We start from the raw sequence: 21175 nt of genomic DNA, 5'->3' as shown, positions 1-21175 counted from the left end.
GTAAGAAATACTAAAACATGGAAACTCCTAAACTCTAACCCTAATGGGCTCGGCCATGAGGCCCTCTAACTAGTTCGGCCGTGAGGCCCATCTTGATGGTCTCCATCATACTCCCCGACCGAGAACGAACTTGCCCTCAAGTGAGACTCAACAATGCAATCCTTAATTCCCACTTCGAGCGAACAGTGCATTGGGGTTGAAGGACACCCACTTGGACGAAATCACAAGCTTCAATCTCATAGTGCAAAGAATCTTGCAAAAATAAATGTAGGAAAGAAACTTCCAACAAATTGCAACATCTCCCGCCATCTTTTAATTTGATGAAGAAGACCACAAACACCACATTATACTTTATGGAAAAATCAACCTTGAATTTCTTCACTTGAACAATCTTCCCACGTTCATATTCGTGTTGCTTATAAACCAAACTCGAATATGGCTTAATCAAATCTAAACTAAAATGAACTGACCTTTTCAAGCTAAAAGAGGATAATTCACTTTGTTCTTCTTTTTCCTCCGTCATTGAGAAAATTTTATTCTTTTTGTCAAGAACTTCTTCTTCAATACCATCGAACACGGTGACCGAAATAACATTCGAGAACTGTCTACTGGATTCAATCTTTGTCTCCACATATGAAAAATATTCATCTAAAGGAAGAAAAACATACCTAAAGATGTTTTTCAATGTAGTCCAATCGTCGACGAATTTTTTCCCTTGATTAATGAGTCTCCATTGCATTGCATTGAACTTTTCATAGACTCTTTTAGACAAGTGTTGTTCGATGACAAAAACCTTATCTTCGTCATGGACTTCTTGGTTTATAAACCAATCCTCCATCTGTTGAATTCCAAAAATCTATATGATATTGATAATCAAACATAGGAATTTTGGAATCGACATTAATTTTGTTTTGATCTTTTCGATCAACATAGAGTTGTTGTGCATCTCTAAAAGGATCCCAACCTAAACGCGGAAGATTATTCCAACATTCAAGATGAGTAGTATTTAAAAAATTATCTGTTCCCAGATTCTTAAAGCTCTGAATACCAGCTGATGTAGATTGTTGCGGAAGCGTAAAAGTAATGGAATCCACCATTGTTATTAAACTAAACTAATGAAATAAAGCTGATGAAATAAAGATAAAAGCGATAAAACGATAAACTTGATTAATAATAAATGATAAACTTGATTAACAATAAACTTGATTCATAATATTCTCTGATCAGAGTAACAAGGACAGACCTGACTTCCTTTTATAGGAAGGGGAATTTGGTCAAAACTCCCTAAGAAATTATGACTTTGGTTAAAAAAGATTCATCAAAGTTTTTTAGGCTTCACCTCCCTGATGGCAATTATGTAAATTTCAATTTCAGTAAAAAGACCAACCTAACCCCAGTCTAAGAAAATACCTTGCAAACACCTTGCACTGCCTTGCAAACACTTTGCAGAGCCTTGCAAACACCTTGCAGAGCCTTGCAAACACCTTGCATGGTTTGCAAACACTTTGCACTGCCTTGCAAAGCCTTGCAAACACCTTACAGAGCCTTGCAAACACCTTGCATGGTTTTTGCGAACACCTTGCATGGTTTTTGCAAACAAATTGCAAAGCCTTGCGAACACCTTGCAGAGCCTTGCAAAAACTTTGCAGAGCCTTGCGAACACCTTGCATGACTTTTGCAAATACCTTGCACAACCTTGCGAACACCTTGCAGAGCCTTGCAAAGCTTTGCAAATACCTTGCAGAGCCTTGCAAATACCTTGCAGAGCCTTGCAAACACCTTGCAATGCCATGCAAATGGTTTGCAAATTAGTTTTTGAATTGATTTAACATGAAATTTGTTCAAATTATTATATATTGTCTAATAGAATGTTGTATCGAAAAACTAGCTAAAACCCCTACAAATTCATAATAGTCATTTTATAAGCTCTAGCACCATCATTTTACATTTCTTCGAAAAACTTCCAAAGCTTTCATGAAATTCTCAATTTGAACATAAATACCAATCATGATTGTCCAAGAAAAAGTATTTCTCATAGGCATTTCATCTAGCAACTTTATAGCTATTTCAACCTACCTAAGTCTTGTATAACCAATTAACGTTGCATTCCAAGCAACAACATCTCTTTCAAGCATTTTATCAAACACATTGCATGCATCAACTATACTTTCACAACTTCCATGTAAATCCAACAAATAAGTTTGAACATAAACATCAAAACTAACAAATTGTCATCCATCATTCATAACTCAATGAAAATAAAGCAATGAAGAAGTTGGATTATACCCTACACTATCAAATTCTCCTTCTATTGAAAGTATATAAAACTTTCTCTCTCTAGAATTTAGAACCAAAAACTAAATCAAACCCCTTAAAAACCTCTTCAAACAACAAGCAAATAGATTAAATTACCAAAACCTAAAAACATCAACCTATCTTATAGCCAAAATCAATTCAAACCCCAGAAATTCTAATCGGCGTCGACAATCCAACTTGGTTCGTTCATGAGAAAAACTCAAGTTCCTAATTTTTTAGTTAGATTATTACTAGGTATTTCTAATTGAATGAAGGGTATTTTTGACTCTTAAAAAGTTGGTGCTTTTAAAAATGTCCTTCAAGCCTATTTTTATAACTTACTTGGGGCCTAGCTAGTAAAAAAGATGGTTTGTCTTTTTAACAAAAAAATACAAGAAATTGGGCCTCCGGCCCAATTTCCTGTTATAGGAATTTATAAACTTCTAGATAGACTCAAATTAGAATTCCTAAATATCAAAGATACTCAAACATAGAAACTTCTAAACCTAGACTTAGTAGGAAATACTAAAACATGAAAACTCCTAAACTCTAACCCTAATGGGCTCGGCCATGAGGCCCTCTAACTAGTTCGGCCGTGAGGCCCATCTTGATGGTCTCCATCAAAGGGACTGGAAAATTGCGTAGATTGAAAAACAAAAGATTACAGTGCAACCAAATAAACCAAAGAAAATACGATGGTAGGCCAGGAAAAGACAAAAAACACAGGTAACCATGAAAGGTTCAGTAGCCAATCCATAAAGACTGAACCAAGAGTCCAAGAGGACAAGTAAAATTGAAAATAGGCTCCAAGACACCCATAATTGATAAACCACCGAACTATCCATGAACAAATGGTGAATAGTTTCAATCTCAGCGGAACATAACCAACATCAAAGATCACAACAAATATTATGTTTAGATAGGTTGAAGAGAACTGAGGGTTCATGTTTAACATGAAACTATGAAAACATCTGAATTTAAGGATAACAAGTTTCCTAGATGTTTCCAACAAGGTGCATGCAGTAGGACATAAAGGAGAACGGTGACATAGGTCCCAATAACATTGTTGGACCGTGGCGGCACCAAAAGCATCATGGGTCCAAATTAAACGGTCTGCAAAGGAGGCAACAAAAGGGATAGGAATAGAACGAATATGATCAAGAAAAGAAGGAAGTATAGGGACCAAGGACTTATACACGGTGCAAAAATACAAGATGAAGGGAAAGATATTTGAAAATGTATTATGCACAGATTGATGCACTGTGCAGAATACTAAATTGAGGGAAGGACATTTGAAAATGTACATTGCATCTGACAAATATGTAATTTCACACTATACGTTATGTGATGTATAAGAAGAAATATCTTACTCTACAATTTTTTATGTACTAGAAAAGACATTTACTTTTGGTGCAAAAGTTCATCGACATCACATATTTTGGTTAGTCCAAACCTGATTTATTAGACCCGTCTCTTAATCTTTTTCTTACTCGAATTTCTCCCTTATTAACCCTATTTTTTGGACCCTTTGCCCGATCGCCATTTTGGCAAAAGCGAAAAACAAATAAAATCGACAAAAAATTTGTGTACAAAATTTCTTGTTGATTTCTTAGCTATTTCTACGAAATTTGAGGAGAATTTGTTGCCTTTTGCCACGAAATTTCAACTGGATTTGTTGGTTTGGGCACAAGTTTTCGAGTAGATTTCTTAACTTTTGCCACAGAATGCAACCAGACATTGTTTTCATATATTCTTTTACATAAATTTAAAGAAACAAAATGTAATTTAGCAAATATTTCATTTTGATCATATCATAAAGAAGTAATATTCCAGATGAATTTTCGAAAAGTAATACCATCGTCATGTCTTGGAAGGAGAAACTAACCTTACTTTCTGACGTTTGATCTTTCTAGAAAATAAAATAAGGAATAAAAGAGGTCTCTAATGATATAAGAATGAATTGTGACGAAAAACTGAAAGAAATGTCTCTTGATCAACATGTTAATGCGCTCTATTTGTTGGATAAGACAAATGATTAAGATCATCAAGTCCGGACGTTTTAGGGATCGTAACGTTTAGCTAGAAATCAATTACAATCTGCGGCTCACTCGGATGAACCGCAACTAACGACGATGGAATCCTACTACGAGTTACACAAAAGAGTGTCGACTCGGTCCAAGGAAATAACTAGAGGGAATGGGACAAAGGCAAGGATTGGATATAGGTTAAGGAGATGTCCAAATGGGTCGGTTAGGAGCCAAGTCAGACGCTTGGGTCAAGCCTAAGGCCGACCTAGTGGGTCGGGCCACAAGGATTTTCCAATCAAGTAATCCCATTGGGAACGGGATATGTAAGTGGGATTCCTTCCTTATGAGGAATCCCAAGCAGATTATCATTCTGATAAATTTTATGTTTTAGATAAGACCAATTTTTGGTCATTTTAAAAATCCTATTTTGTTAAAAGTGTCCTAAATATGGATTTATATCCAATCCGGTTTGCGATTTGCTAACTAAATTTTGGACCCCTTAGAAGGGCTGATCTCCGAAGCATGAGTTATGTTAAGGAGGTTATTAATGTTAGCGGTATCCGTCTGTATTTCTGAAACTAGAAAGAGAGAGTTTGGGAGACGGTGAGATTAGGGTTTCAGTGGCTATACAAACTGAAATTCTAGGGATATATTATTGATTCTCTCATGAATTCCTCGTGTAACTGGTTTTCTTATCACAGTGGAAATCATCGTGCCGCTGTTCGCCGTTGAGTAGGTCTCACCAACCGAACCACGTAAATCTTACTGTCCTGTGTGATTTTTTTTACTTTCTAATCGCTTTAGTTGGGTTACCTGATTACGCCACTACATATTTCAAATAGAATTTTGAGTTTGGAAGTCTCTACAAAAGGACATCATTATAATACAAATAGGTGTGAAAATTTCTTGTAAGTTTTTTGTCTCTCTAGCTACATCAAGCAAAAGATAGAAAAGAGAAAAATTTGAAGCTATCTATCTAGGTTAAAAAAGAATTCATTCTTCACCTTCACCGCTATACGAAGATTAAGAAGAGTCTTGTATTCGGTTCTAGCTAACTTAAATAGCGGAAAATCAAGTGGACTGTTAGGATGTCTCATGTAAAAAAGTTTTGAAATAGTGAAAATATCTGCTGGGGAAAAAGCGGTATTGAAATTTTAATTTTGATTGAAGATGAAAGTTGATGAAGATGAAGTGAAATGAAGAATGTGAGAGATTAGTTAAAATCTTTAGAATAGCTTCTCCCTAATTGTATTTTGTTCTTTCAAGATTTTTGAATTCTTTAAGATTTCCATTTAGGATTTTGTGTAAGAAAACTTTTATCTATATATGGACGGCCCACTGCATTGAGACAACTCCAACTAGCAAAACAACAAAGAAATTATAATCTCAAACAGTTACTCATCAGAAAAAAGAAAATCTCAAACAGTTAAAATAAGAAAAAGATGAAATTGATAGAATTTGTACAGTACACTTTGCACGGGTATAGTGGCAGAGAGTAATAACTTGGGTTGAGTTACTTTGGATTATTCTTTTGGTAGTATATGATGGGCTGTAAAACCCCCCTTAACTTTACTGATTCATTAAAAGCCACAAAGCAAAGATAGAGAGAACACTAGTAGTAGTATGTTACTTGACTTGCTTTCTCTCTCTTTCTCATAAATTGTCTTTTCTAGGGTTTGGTTTTTAAGCCGGGGCCTTCAAAACTTTAAGGGCAACTCTAATGTGGGGCTCGGGCTCCCAATTTTGGGAGCCCCGGGGCTTTTCTCGATTCCAGCGTCGGGCTCCCAACCGGGACTCCCAAATCAAAATAATATACGTGTGCGAAGTACGTGTGCGAAATTTTGATTTTAAATTTCGACTATAAATTATTAGATTTCGATTATGAATTAAAATGTGATATTATTCCGTCGAGATAAAAACCAAAAGATAAACACAAAAAAAATAAAAAATTAGAAAAAAAATACTTAAAAAAGAAGTACTTAAAATAATAACAAAATAAAAAAAAACAATTTAAAAAAAAATTAAAAAAAATAAAACAAAGTGGGGTGGATTCCCTAATTTTTTAGGGAATCCACCCCAAATGTGACAGTTGGGAACACCCCAACGGTCACATTAGGGGCTGGGAGCCCCCCAGCCCAGGCTCCCATTTGGGAGTTCGGGCTGAGGGGCTCCCAGCCCCACCGGGAGCCCAGCCCCGGGGCTCCCGGGTTGGAGTTATGGGGCTGGGGCTCCCAAATTTGAATTTTGGAGCCCCAGCCCCTATACATTGGAGTTGCTCTAAGGGATTCACCCTCATTTTGAATCTCTGCACAAAACTAGTTAGGAAAAATCACTCAACGATTTTTCAATTTTCTTTTTGTGTTTTTACTCCCAGAAACAATTCGATAACCTGACAAAACTAAGAGCGAAGTAGAATAATTGGAATTAAACTATCTTCTTCATCGAATCGGAGATTTGTAATTGGTGAATATTTTCTTACATTAATCTCTTAGAGCATCTCCAATCCCAGCCTGTCTTAGGCCGAAAAAACCACTTTTTCACCTAAAATTATTGGCCTCAGCTCAGCCTCTAAAATTCAGCTCCAGCCCCAGCCTCTCTTGAGGCCGAAAATTTGAATTTGAATTTCCCTCTTTTCTACCATATTAAATATTATTAACTATCCAACCACCATATTAAATATCTCATATTTCTCTATAAATACATCTCCCTTTCTCTACAAACTCATCAAACTTCATCTTCTTCTTTCTCTACCATGGATCCTATGAATATTATGAATCCATAAATCCTTTGAATCCCATGAGTTCCAATTTTACTTTATTAATGTTGATGTGTGAAGAAGATGAATGGGCTCGACAAAGAGATGACGATGATCGTAGAATGTTAGAAGAAATGGAAAATAACGCTACACGAAAACGTTCTCGTCATGTTGGTTCTGTTTTTGGTCGCCAAACTATAGATCGTAATAGACAACTCGGTCATGAAAACATCATGAGAGACTATTTCAATGAAACTCGAACTTATGATGACACATTGTTTCGCACACGCTACAGGATGAATCGTAGTTTATTTTTGCGTATTCTCAATGTTGTTGGGGGGTACAACCCCAGATTTACTGAAAGAGTTGATGCATTTGGGCAAAAGGGATGCTCACCTCATCAAAAAATAACAGCTGTAATGAGGATGCTTGCATATGGATGTGCGGCCGACTCACATGACGAATATTGTCGAATTGGTAAGTATACTGTCATTGAATCTTTAAGAGAATTTCTAATCGGAGTCATCCATGTGTTCGGCCCTAGATACTTGAGAGATTTGAATGAGTTAGATAAATCTAGACTCCTAGCACTTGGTGAATCGCAAGGATTTCCTGGAATGCTAGGGAGTATTGATTGTATGCATTGGGAATGGAGTAAATGTCCCGCCTCATGACACGGATCCTACATTGGCCATGTCAAAGCCCCAACTATCACCCTAGAAGCAGTTGCATCGTCAGACCTCCATATATGGCATGCATTTTTTGGGATTGCCTGGATCCTGCAATGATATTAATGTTCTTGAACGTTCACCTGTTTTTTATCAACTGTTTAGCAATGAGAGTCCCCCAGTTAATTATGTAGTTAATGGCACACAATATAATATGGGTTATTATCTTGCTGATGGGATATACCCTCCATGGGGTACTTTAGTTAAAACTATTGCTAATCCACATGGTCCAAAAGAAGCATATTATGCCAAAAGACAAGAGTCGGTTCGAAAAGACGTTGAACGAGCTTTTGGTGTACTGCAAGCTCGTTGGAGAATTATTCGCGGACCGTCACGTTGGTGGGACGTAAAGACCATGAGTGACATTATTAAGGCATGTATCATAATGCATAACATGATTATTGAAGACGAAGGTCCAAATGCTACAACCAATATTGAGGGATGTGAAATGGGTCCGATAGAGCGTGGAGAAGACTTATCGGACGAAGTGCTTGAACGTGTAGGTCGAATTAGAAGCCAAAATACTCATTCTCGGTTGAAGGCAGATCTTATCGAACACTTATGGAATACGAGATCAAACGATGACAATGAATAACTTTTGGTCGTTGGATTATTAGTAATGTGTTTTCTATCGTCGGATTATTAGTTTTGTGTTTTGGATCGTCGGATTATTAATGTAAAAGTCGGTATTAATTAATATAATTTCATTATTAAAAGTTTTTTTGATTTTTGTTATTTTTTTAACTTTTTTGTAATTTTATATTTAATTATTTAATGTTTTTATTTTTATTTTTTATTTTTTATTTTTTTAAAAAAGGTAGATCTGGCCGTTAGATAAACCAACGGCCAGATCTGTCCCCAATGTGATCGTTGGGGACCCCAACGGTCACATGGGGACCCCCTTCAGTCGCCCCTAATGTTAGGGGCGACTGAAGAAGGAGCCCCAGCCTCCGCTCCAAGCTGCTGGGCTTGGAGCGGCTGGCTGAGGCCATAATTTCAAAATTATGGCCTCAGCCGGGCTGGGGCTGGAGATGCTCTTAGAACTCAAAATTCCAAATGAATGAAGAGAGAAATTACTGACTTGGGTTTTTTTTTTGTTCTTTTACTTTTCTGTTTAAACAAGTCGACAAGTTACTCGCTTTTGTGGTGGGAAACCAGAATTGTGGTTAACAGATTAGGGGCCAGTGCCAAATTTCAATCACGGACTTGTAGTACGAAAAAAATCATGCCTAAATTTTATTTTTAAAACGAAATAATAAACAAAAACTTGAAAATTTATAAGTACAAAAAATATATTAGATCATTGATGAATGAATCCAAGTTTATATGATTGACTTAACATTTTTCATAGTATAAAACTTTTCTTATTATAGATTTTTTTTCTAAAAAACTTATAATTTTGGAGCTCGAGAGAAGAAAAATCTCGGATAAAATATTTTTTCGGCCACACGAAAAAATTAGATATAAAACCCGATTTTTTCATGAAAACAAAATTTTTGATGAGATAGCGAATTATCAATATTTGGTGAATTGCTAGGAAAATTAACTCCTTTATTTGCAACTACAAAAAGAACTAAAATTTTGACACACGAGAGAAAGGGAGAGAGAGAGACAGAAAGAGGAATTTTAATACACCATAATAACTAAGTTATTAGATAGTCAAAATACTAGTATTTCAATTGACTTATTAGACTAATACGCGCTTTGGGGAAAGCAAAATAGTTTTCGGGGTGTGAAGACTTGGTAAAAAATTGGTCAATTTGATTTGACCAATTTCTTTTGTGAGCTTTCATAGGGAAATAAGTTTAGGGATTAAAAAAAATACAAATTTTGGATGGACTCCAATAAACAAACAAAACCTACAAAATTTTCCTAGGGATCAAACAAAAAGGCAAGTTACGTTTTAAAACTTCTAGCCCCATTAAACCTCAATTAATGTTCTTCAAGTTCTTCATATCCATGATTTTTCTTCATCTTTTATTCATAACTACTCTTCATCTTCATCTTTGAACCATTAAACAACTTTAGTTTTCTTCAAAAATCTCAGATTAGTTACCCTCTCTAAAACCCTAAAAATGGAGAAAAACCCTAAAAAAATTGATAATGTTGATGGAAGTATAGCTAAAGATAACATCAATCAAGAAAACCAAGAATAATGGTTGGGTTTAGATGACATTGAAGAGGTAATGATTTTTTTACTTTATTTATTACGATTTTTTTTTAACCCTTAAACCCCAACTGGCTCATGAGAAACAGAAAAATATTGTTCAATGCACTTTTTTCGTCCTCTAGATTTTTTATGTACTTATTTCCGTTTCATTTTTTTTCAGTCTTTTAAACATGATTCAAATGCTTCTTCAATGTCCGGAGATGCAGCACCTATTCCAGTGTTTGTCGATGTATCACATTTATTTCCAAAAGGCATGGTATGTAATTTGTGGTACACCTTGTTATTGTGATTACCGATGTTATTGATTCATTCTTGTAAAACACATAATGTATTTTTTATATGTCGCAGTTGTTTGATTCGAGGAATGATGCAATAGTTTGGTGCACCGAAACTACTATAGAAGCTCGATTTGTTATTGTGAAAAAAGGAGTGTGGTCAGTAAACAATGAAAGAAAGGGGTCGTATACCTTGTTTCGGTGTAGTCGAAGCGGTGTTTTTGGTAGCCACAAAGGGAAAAATTGGGTTTCTAATACGAACCCAAGTAAAAGGAGGCGTACGGGTTCTTCTAAATGTGATTGCCCATTTGGTATAAAGCTAAAATATAGCGTACCTCACGACAAGTGGATCGTTGAATTACTCGATGGATACCACAACCACCCGTTGGAGAAGTGCCTCACGGGTCATGCATATGCAGCTAGATTTAAAGAAGATGAGCTAGAATTAGTTACTGCATTAACTAAAAGTGGATCACGCCCCAAAGATATATTGTTGCATACAATGAGGACTGTGTACAATGCTCAACGAAAGGTCAAGTGTGAGGAAAGTGAAGGTAGGTCAGTAATACAACAGTTTATGAAGTTGTGCATGGATTACCACTATGTAGTCGAACATAGATGCTATGAAAATTCCGAAGAGGTAAAGAACTTGTTTTTTGCACACCCTAGGAGTGTTCAGCTTGCGTTGTGTTTCCCTCAGTTTGTTGTCATTGATTGCACTTATAAAACCAACAAGGTCAAACACCCTTTGTTCCAGGTAGTCTCAGCCACTTCGACTGGGAAGACCTTCGTAGTGACAAACACATTTATAAGCAACGAAAAGACGGAACATTATACTTGGGTTATGGAATGTTTGCGAGAGTTATATAGTGTTGGTGACTCTCCTACTGTATTCATTACTGACAGAGAACTCGCATTGATGAATGCAATTGAGATCATATTTCCAGATGCGAAAAATATACTTTGTATATGGCATATAAACAAGAATGTCCAGGCCAAGGCTGAAAAATACTTAGAGATTGCAAATAAGGATAAGAAGATGGATGCAAGTGAGAAGAAACTTGAGAAAGATAAAATGGTTAATGAATTTTTCAATGAATGGCAGCTTGTCACGTAGGCAGATACCGAGGAACTATACAAAACTCGGGTTAATAAGCTTGTAGAGAAATGGAGAAAAGTCTCCCTAGAATTAGTAAGTTATTGTCAAGATATATGGTTGTCACTCTACAAAGAGAGATTTGTCAATTTTTGGACAAACCAGATACAACATTACGACACCACATCAACAAGTAGAGCTGAGGGAGAACACAGGAGGCTCAAGTGTTTCTTGAATAATTCGTTAGGAAATTTTATTTCATGTTGGGAAGCTGCTCGTAAGTGCTTAGATGTTCGGTTTATTGGCCTCACAGACAGACTCACTTGAGAATAATTTGAGAAAGGTGTTGCATGCCCATCAAATTAAGCTTTTCGACAAATTAAGGAATGTGGTTGCAGACCGTGCGATGGATATGATGTTGAAAGAGATGAGTCGAGTTGATTATGGTAGTGGGAATGTTTACCTTTGTATACTTAGGCGTACGCATAGTTTACTCTGTAAACATGAGTTGATGAAGCAACTTGCCAGTAATGTTCCTATACCACTTAATGCGATCGATAAATATTGGAGACAATTGTCATATGACGTCTTGATTGAGGTCGAGCAAACAAAATATGATGACCTACCTGAACATATGATCGTCAGAGAAAGGTAGTGGAAAGCCTCACAACCAGAGAAGGAGCAAATGAGAATTTACCTACGGTTAATCGGTGTTCCTAAAATGACAAACATGTGAGAACCTCAACAACCGATTGTGGGAAAAGGTCGGCCTGCAACAAAGCAAAGTCAGAATGATAGGTCGACTAAAAGGAATCCATCTAGCTTTGAGATTTTACAATAACAGAAAGCGTTAACAGAGAAATTAGAGAAGAAATTAGAAAAAGAAAAAGCATTAAAGGAGAGATTAGATAAAAAGACAGCAAAGGATAAAGCCAAAAAAGAAACGGCGGATATGCAAAAGGGAGAAGAAGTGAAGGATAAACCCTAAACCCTAAACAACAAAAATTAAAACAATATAGAAAATTTTGAAGCAACCTAGGAAGTGAGTGCTTTTAATCTTTTCAAGGGTTATGAGTGTCGCTTGCCGCTGAACTACTTTAAGTTTCTTTGTGTACATTTCAATTTTTGAGAATTGCCTTTATTGTATTTGATAATACATGTAAAAGCAGTGCTTGAAAATCAAAGGTCATCCAATGTCGATCAATAGATGAAAGTGAATGGATGGCACTTTTGTGGGCAGTTCGATGGACCATCGATTAAGGACAACGAAAGGTGTTTTTTGTGGAGACTCCAAGAATGTTATTAGCATGTTGAACCAAAATGATCGAGGAAAATAACGTCTATACTAGGCAACGGTTCATGTTTTGGATAATACTAAGAGTCTTATTAATATTTTTGTTAATGTAAAATTTATGTATGTAAATTGTTTCGTTAATGTAGAAGCGGGCGAACTAGCTAAGTGGTCATGAACGCATAAAACGTCTAGATCATGGTTTTTAAAGCAAGTCATTTCCAGCTGCAACAATCTCATATGTAACTTTGTTGATGTTTAATATTTTTGCAATTTATTTCAATTTTTTTAATAATCTACATTAATACGGGGCCATGGGTTGAAAGTCCAAAAGTTAGGGAAAATTCGGTCCAAGGTCCACCCATAAAGATCTATAAGTTTTTAGTCCTTTGTCTATAATGCCAAAAATACCCCCAGTCAACAGATTTGATGCATTGGGTAGTTTGTACAATGCATCTGGTAGTTTGTATATTGCATCCAGCAGTTTGTACAATACATTTTTTAAATGTGTTATCCATTTTAGTCTATTGTGTAAGACATTATATTATCATTCTTTAGACATTCTGAAAAATATACATATTGTAATTCATCAGACAATTAGAGCATACATTCTAAAAGATGTACAACTATCTGAATAATGTATCATAATTCTGAAAAATGTATGCAGAATTATTATCATTCCTTCGACATTCTGAAAAATGTAGAAATTGTAATTCATTAGACAATTTGAGTATACATTCTTAAAAATGTACAACTATCTGAATAATGTACCATAAATCTGAAAAATGTATGCAGAGTTATATATATATAGAGGGGTAAAGTTGGAAAAGGAAAAATTTTATTTCCCTAGTGATGGGATTTAGTGCATTAGGATCCGTTTTTAGACTAGATGTGAGTTTATAATTTGTTTTCGGGCTTTTTCTGGTTTTTGGGAGATGAGTGGACTATTGGTCCTATTTGGGCCTTATTTTTGGACCTATGCCCCATTTTTTCATTTATTTATCATTAACAATTCCGGGGATAGTTACCCCGACTGTTTATTTAAACCACACCAGCGTGTGCCAAATGACGCCTTAAAAAGCTACTCTCTTATTACTCTTATTTTCAAGGGTAATATACCAAAAGGCCCCTTACTTTGTGACTAGCTTCCCGCGTAACCCCCACTTTATCAAAAATATCCAGATGACCCCGTCTTCTTTTTTTCGTTACCGTTAAATGTCAGTTAACTCTTTCTCCTCCATCTTAGCACTTCTCTCTGCCACGTCATCTCTCTGGCCACCTCATCATCTTCTCCGATAAGGTCGTCGACCGGTTACATTTTTCGACTACCTTCATACTTAAAAAGAAAAAGTATATATATATATTTTTCTTTCTCTCTCTCTCCACTAAGGTTTGGGAAATCACAAATCCTAGATCTGTTGAAGCTTCACGTTGAAGCTTCAATCCCGTGAAGCTTCACTATTGAAGTTTCAACAAATCGGGTTTGGGTTTTCCCCAAACCAGATCTAGGGTTTGGGTTTTCCCAAACCCTATGGAGAGAGGAAAAAAAAAGTTTTTTTTTTAAGTATGAAGGTTGTTGGTCGGTCGCCAGAAATTTTGACTGGTCTGCGACCTCAGAAAAGATGATGAGGTGGCGAGAGAGATGACGTGGCGAGAGAGGTGATGAGATGGAGGTGAGAGACTTAACAGACTTTTAGGGGTAAACGAAAAAGGGAGTCATCTGGGTATTTTTGATAAAGTAGGGTCACAAAGTAGGGGCCCTTTTGGGAAATAACCTTTATTCGTAATACCAAAATCTGTGTTTAACTATGTAAAAACTTGCATTTGATAGCCAGAGTCTAGAAACTAAAGCAATAATCAATAATATTTCACTTTGGTTTTTCATATAATCACCCATTTTTTAATTTCTACTTTAAGAGGAAAAGTTATCTCTGGCATTTATTTAAATTGTCTATTTTAAAAACGAAAACTCAAAATTTTAAAAAGCAAAACCACCTAACACCATGATCTAAACATGTAGAATCATTTCTAGGAAGCTATCTAAAAGAGGAAAATGAGGTTATTGGGCCCAATGAGAATATGATGGAACAAGAACTATTCTTAGTGGTCCAAGAATAGCACCAAATTGAATAAAGGGTAAAAGAAGGATGATGAAAGGGATGATCATTGTGGGTAGCTGGAATTGAAGTTGAAATGTGCCTAACCCACATAAATAAGAATTAGTGGCAAGGAATTAGTGGCCTTGAAAAGGAATTTGTTCATTTTTTGAACTCCTAAAGGGGAACAATCAGCATCTTAGTTTGTGAAAGGTAGCTTTTACACAAGAGTAGTGTTGTAGTGGAGTTGAACTCCTTATTCCTTTACCCCATTTTGTATCTAGACCTCATCTTGATCCCTATATTAGAGCATTAATTATCATCATTCTATTCGAGGTACGAAGAAAGAACTATTTTTTATCCAAAATTATGTGGCTTTGGTGAAGATTACTTTTACTTACCTAAGAGAGCAGTCACATAGTTCAACAAAAAAAAGAAAGCAGTAACATGCTCTTTGCCAAGTTCCATTATCAAACTTAGGTGGAGATGAGAGGTGCAACATCTCCAATCCAAGCCTAAAAATCTTCTAATTATCATACGTTTACTTAACTAGAGCGAAGATTTGAGTTATCATCTCCTCTGCAACGCTTAAAACTTATATTTAATCAGGGGCAGAATCAGAATTTCACGGTAGACGGGACTAGTTTAAAGTATCTTTGGTATTATGTTTTTCTCACTTATCTTAGTTTTCTAACTAAATTTTGTAAAAGAATAGTAATTTGACATTGACTCCCAATTATTTAGTGATATTAGGACTTCACCCTCAAAATCAAAAGTGTTCTGGCGTTAACCCCTAATTGATTTTTTTCCGTCATTTTTTCGTTAAATGTTCGGCGTGTGAAACACACGCGTGATTCGTGACAAAAATACCCCCATCTAATCCAACGGTGAACACTCTCTCTCGTGATCATTGGTTGTGAAATAACCCTTCACCCCAAAATGAAAAGTGTTCTGTCTCAACCTTGTTGTATCCCTCCTATGAACATTCATGTGACCACCAAGAGCTTGAGCAGATCTGAATTCTCTTTTACAAAAATTACATGTATAAGGTCTTGGAGGCCATGAAAACATACTAAAATCTTTACCCTAGTAACTTTTGTTGTAATCTAATGGATCTTTGATAATCTTTGTGGTATAGTTGTTTTCCCCACCATTATCTTTCTTGTTGTTCAAATTTAACATTTTCTCCATTTATGCTTTTGATTCAAGACCTACATCGTATGGTCAAAAGGAGTGTTGAGAATCTTAAATCATCATGTAAAGTAATATGATAGCACAAAACCTTAAATAAAAAATAAAGAAAGAACAAACAAAATCTACCTAGATTAGATCATCTAAATTGAATTTAAGAAAAAAAAAAAAACCATGATTTCAAGTCAAGTTTTAACAATATTAAAACCCTAACAAAATCAGAAAGACAAAGAGAAAAGAAGAAGCAGAGGAGAACAACCCTTACTTTAAAAGCACTAATTAATCAAAAGTAGTTAACAAAAATCTAGTTGAAAATAATTTCTCTTCGTACATGCCGAGTAAAGAAAGTGACAATTTAAAGCTACATGAGTCTTCATCTCACAAATTTGACACAAGACTTCCTGTAAACGAATATAACACAAACTATTTGAGATAACACCCCACTGTAAATATATTAATTAAAGAAGGACCCCCAATCGAAAATAGAAGAGGACCAAGTTTACCTCATTTGATGAATTAGACTTAGCTCCTCCCCCCATCGTTTTGGCAAAAATGAAATCACTTCCTTGGCTCAACCCTCCCAAAACCTCAGCATCAATTGATCCAAACTCTTGCTTTTTATAGAGCTTTAGGGTTCCAACCATATGAGCTTCAAGGGTATTTGGGGGTAATATTTTCCCAGCAACTTTGGAGGGTTACTTCACAACCGTTGATCACGAGAGAGAGTGTTCACCGTTGGATTAGATGGGGGTATTTTTGTCACGAATCACGCGTGTGCTTCACACGCCAACCATTTTAACGAGAAACTGACGGAAAGTAGTCAATTGGGGTTAACGCCAGAACACTTTTGATTTTGGGGGTGAAGTCCTAATATCACTAAATAAATGGGGGTCCACGTCAAATTAACCTTTTTTTTTGCTTAAGTTTATAAAATAACCAAACACTAGGAAACTTGACTACGAGAATAGTGATTGACTTTTTTGTAAATGAGAGATGCTAAAATGCCCAGTTCGGTGCCCACTAAAATGGCCAGCTGATGTAGATTCACTAAAAGACAAGGTTTTTTTCAAAGTTTGACTACGGTGGAGACCGCTTTTATTTCTAAATGAGAAAATTTAGACATTTTAGTGGCCATTCTAGCTGGGCTTTCTATCATTTTCCTATGTAAGTTAACATAATTTATTTTTGCTCAAGTTTATATAAAATAATAACGAAACACTAGGAAACTTGACTACGAGAATATTGATCGACTTTTTGTAAATTACCATCATTTTTTGGATATTTTTTAAGATCATTCTCAAATTCTTTTTCTATAACCTTTCAATTTGAATTGCTTGGAAACGTTTAAAGTAGAAAAGTAAAGTATTGCGTGGTCAGAAGTATGACGGAACAACAAAGTAGGTAATTTTATGCAATTATTGTTATCCTTGCGGAAGTTTGAAAAACATTGAAAGAGTATAACCGGGCAAGAGAACCATTTTTGTTAGAATTAATTGTTAGATAAACCACGTAATTTGGAATAAATCGAAGTAAGAAGAACAAAATTAATAACTAGGGGATTCGATCCTTGACTATTATTGTGGGTAGAAGGATTGAGATTATATTGTAGTGCCTTTTGTGTATCTCAAACAAAATATTTGGAGTCCAACCGAGACCGTAGTCTAGGCTAGTCTCCACATAGGTCTCCCCTGGTACTTAACTTGGTACATTATTTAAGTTCTAAGTAACTATCTCACATTAATTTGGACCCGATCTCCAACGCAAAACTCTTAAATGTAGACGCAATGGAATACCTAATGTCCTAATCCATAACGCAACTGGAAAGTAACAAAAGGAGAAGGGTAAATGTGCAACCAAGGTGATTATTTTCTTGTTCAATTAATAAAAAGACAAAGTCCGCCTTGTTTAAGCTTCAACTAGCCTTGTTAGGTTAATTTACAAATCTGGCTCAAATTGTAATTTCTAATTGAAGTTTATCTTAAAAGTGCAAGATCAATAAGAATAAGGGATCCTAATTCTTCTGCTCTTGGTTGCTACTAAATATAATAATACCTAAAATAAATTAGAAGGTGCCCTTAGAATTAGATGGAGGCATGGAGCCCTATATCGGCTGCATCAGATTGCCCCACTTGGGATAACTTCGCGCCCAAGATGTGCCCTTAGAATGATGGTCAACTTAAAGAGAAGGTGCCCTTAGAATTAGATGGAGTCCAATATGCTCTGAAGACAAGTAGCCCTTGACATACTTATAGGTAGGGGTGGGAATCGGGCGGGTTCAGACGGGCTCGGATGGGCTCGGGCAACTATGAGCCGGACTCGGGCGGATCGGGCTCGGATAAGCCGAGCCCGCGATAAGTAGTCGGGCGGATCGGGCCGGACCAAACACTCAGTATAGGAGCCCGTAGCCCGTCCGAGCCCGGCAACCCGAGCCGTTTCCAACGGGCTCGGGCCGGACGGGCTCGAGTAATTTTGAGAAAAAATTTACTAACAACTAATCAACCATTTCATTTATAGTTTTTTAAATCGCTTTTTTTTTGCCATTATCCCCTCATTAGTTGCTTTTTTTAGCCATTATCCACTCATATATAAATTGTTGTCTATTTTCTAAGTACTTTATAGAACATCTTTCAACAAAAAAAAAAAATATATATATATATATACTCCCTCCGTCCCAAATTAAGAGTCCCATATTGGTAATCCAACTTATTTTCATATTTTTTCTTCTTCCAAGTTTACCCTTATTTATTTGACAACTTTTCTTGAAGTAATTCAAGGATTATAATTTTCATTCTAGAAATACATGTAACTTTGCTTAACGTAATTAACTTTTCTTGAAGTAATTGAAAGATTACAAAGAAAAACCAAACTTTTGTATTGGAAAATGTCAAATAATCTTATTTAGCTCAACTAATGCACAACATATTGAAAATATCAAAGAAAGGGTATTCATGGAAAAGTAAGAGATTTTATATGATATATTAAGAATGAGACTCTTAATTTGGGACATCCAAAAAAGGAATAGGGGACTCTTAATTTGGGACGGAGGGAGTATATAACATGGGACGTATCCACGTAGTTAACTTAGAATCCCTAACACAAATCTAAAAAGAGTTTCATTTCCGGGCCCATGTGTACAAGTCATTTTCTTCCTTCACCAAACCCTAACAACAAGATCATGGCCACTGTTGGAGTCTCCTCACTTTTTTTATACCCAACTTCACCCTAGATTAGGATTCCAACTAGTCAAAACTCCAAGGACAATTCATCACTTTATGTTGCCTTTGGGAGTGTTGAGTTCTTGCGACTTTAATGTACCAAGTCTTCCCAGCCTCAAGGTAATGAGCAAAAAGATCATTTAATGCTGCCATTAGAAACATCACACACAACAAAAAACATCCTCTGTTAGTTCTTCTCAATCATGTTGATTGTAATATTCTGCAAAAAGGCAGAGTAAAGGAGATAATGCCAAGACAAATGACAACAATGAACGGCAGATAAACATGATTGATAGAACCTTATTTACCCAAAGGCTTGAGCACAAGAGGTCAGACAAGTGACTGATACCCATGCGATCCATTGGCTATATCGAAAAGGAGTTTGTGATAACCTTACTAAACAACACCAACTAAACTAAACATACTAAACAAAATTACAACAAAATAATAACCAAACCCATCTCAAATGTTTGGTTTATCAAACAAGAACACATAATTATCTCATAAAAAAAAAAAACAAGAACACATAAAGAAAATAACAAAATTACAACATTATGATAAAACCTAGATCTATTATAAAACAGATCTGACTCGTAAGAGTCAAGATCTATCATAAAACCTTCAAAAAAACCAACTACATAATAGATATATTTTTAATTATTTTCAAAGATGAGTTGAAAGGCTCAACCGCGTCATTTGACCGTTAGATCATCTGCGTATACCCATTAACGACCTTTTCATCTTATCTTCAACCCACATGTAGAGATCATAGTTGAAGACAGTAGACTAGAATCACTAAATCATAAAAATAACACCACAAATCGAAATAAGGCTTCGTTTTCATCTTACCTTCAACCCACATATAGAGATCATGGTTTAAAGGAGATTTGTTAACACGGTTTGATCATTGATGGAGGCAGGGAAAGATATTGAGGCGCACAGAGAGAGAGGTAGATTCGTGGAGAGAGAGAGGTAGATTCGTGGAGAGAGAGAGGCGGAGGTTTAGGTTTAGGGTTTCTTTGAGGGAATGAGGGCTTTTACAAGAGTTGAAGGGGAAACTATTATAATCTAACGGCTGAGAACGAATTCGAAGGGACGCCCTATCTCGGCCGTTGGATAAAAGTGACACGCGGATCTCGTCGGGCTCTCCATCGGGCTCGGACGTCGGACCGACCAAACGGGCCGGGACTCGGAATTGAGGGCCTATCCGAGTCCCGGCCCAATAAGCCTGAGCCATCGGGCAGGGTCTGCCCGGCTCGGGTAGGACTCGGACTGCGGGTCAAAATGGTCCGGGTCGGACCCCGGGTTGCCGGACCGTTTTCTCAGCCCTACTTATAGGGAACAAGATTAAGTTGTCCTTTGGCAAAAAAAATGTAGAAGGATTTTTTACTTTAAAATAGTTAAAAGATATCTACAACATATTTTTTTTTTCTTGAAAGAAGATACATCAATTTCTTAGCACCTACAAAAATTAAGATCTTGGAGATTGTTCCACCTTTGCTTCTGCCTGTTTTTCCTACTCCATCTAGCTATTGCGTCCGCCTTTTTGTTGTTATGTCTTGTCATGTAAATGAAGATGATATTGGTGAAGTTATCTTTAAGTTGGATGATTTCTGTATTGTGCTTGCCCGCTTGCCATAGGATAGAAGTCTCGGGTTGTGGAGATGTCAGATCACATTGATATTATAACTTTCAATATAGAGATGTTCAATTCTTAACTCGATTGCCCAAATCATTGCATAGCGTATAGCTACGCATTCGCATTCTTTTGGATTTTGTTCTCGAACTGCGTCTGAAAAAGCTGCAATGAAATTTTCTTTTTCATCATGCATAATACAACCAATTCCTACCATTTACGTTATTTTAGTGAATGATGCATCAACATTAATTTTGAGAAATGGTACTTCAGGTGGAGTCCATTTGGATTGTAGATTCTTTTTGTCTACTTTAGGGGTTGCTTTTATAATCTTTGTTGGTGTTGCTTTGATTTTTGTAATGATCTTCATAGAAGTTTGGGACTGTACAGAGAAACATTT

At 36.1% G+C, this 21175-nt stretch overlaps 1 protein-coding gene and 1 pseudogene across 1 annotated transcript; both read left to right on the top strand.

Annotated features, from left to right (window-relative positions):
• The first annotated feature begins 7148 nt into the window (after positions 1–7148).
• Positions 7149–8465, top strand: LOC147543828 (uncharacterized; annotated as a pseudogene).
• Positions 8466–9908: 1443 nt separating this feature from the next.
• Positions 9909–11367, top strand: LOC147543827 (protein FAR-RED IMPAIRED RESPONSE 1-like). Its single transcript, XM_086635521.1, has 3 exons — positions 9909–9920; positions 10136–10231; positions 10324–11367. Exons 1-3 carry the CDS (start codon positions 9909–9911, stop codon positions 11365–11367), a joined length of 1152 nt encoding a protein of 383 aa, XP_086491647.1.
• Positions 11368–21175: the final 9808 nt, after the last annotated feature.

The sequence above is a fragment of the Eschscholzia californica genome, unplaced genomic scaffold, assembly GCF_041429995.1.
Source record: "Eschscholzia californica isolate CP2 unplaced genomic scaffold, dmEscCali1.0.p SCAF_4, whole genome shotgun sequence".
Lineage (NCBI taxonomy): Eukaryota > Viridiplantae > Streptophyta > Magnoliopsida > Ranunculales > Papaveraceae > Eschscholzia > Eschscholzia californica.
This window is presented reverse-complemented; position numbering and strand designations above follow the sequence as displayed.

Bases quoted from the DNA above. Each gene is read 5' to 3' on its own strand.
- LOC147543827 (XM_086635521.1), top strand. The intron at 10,232-10,323 runs GTATGTAATTTG...TATATGTCGCAG, and splicing joins ATTTATTTCCAAAAGGCATG to TTGTTTGATTCGAGGAATGA.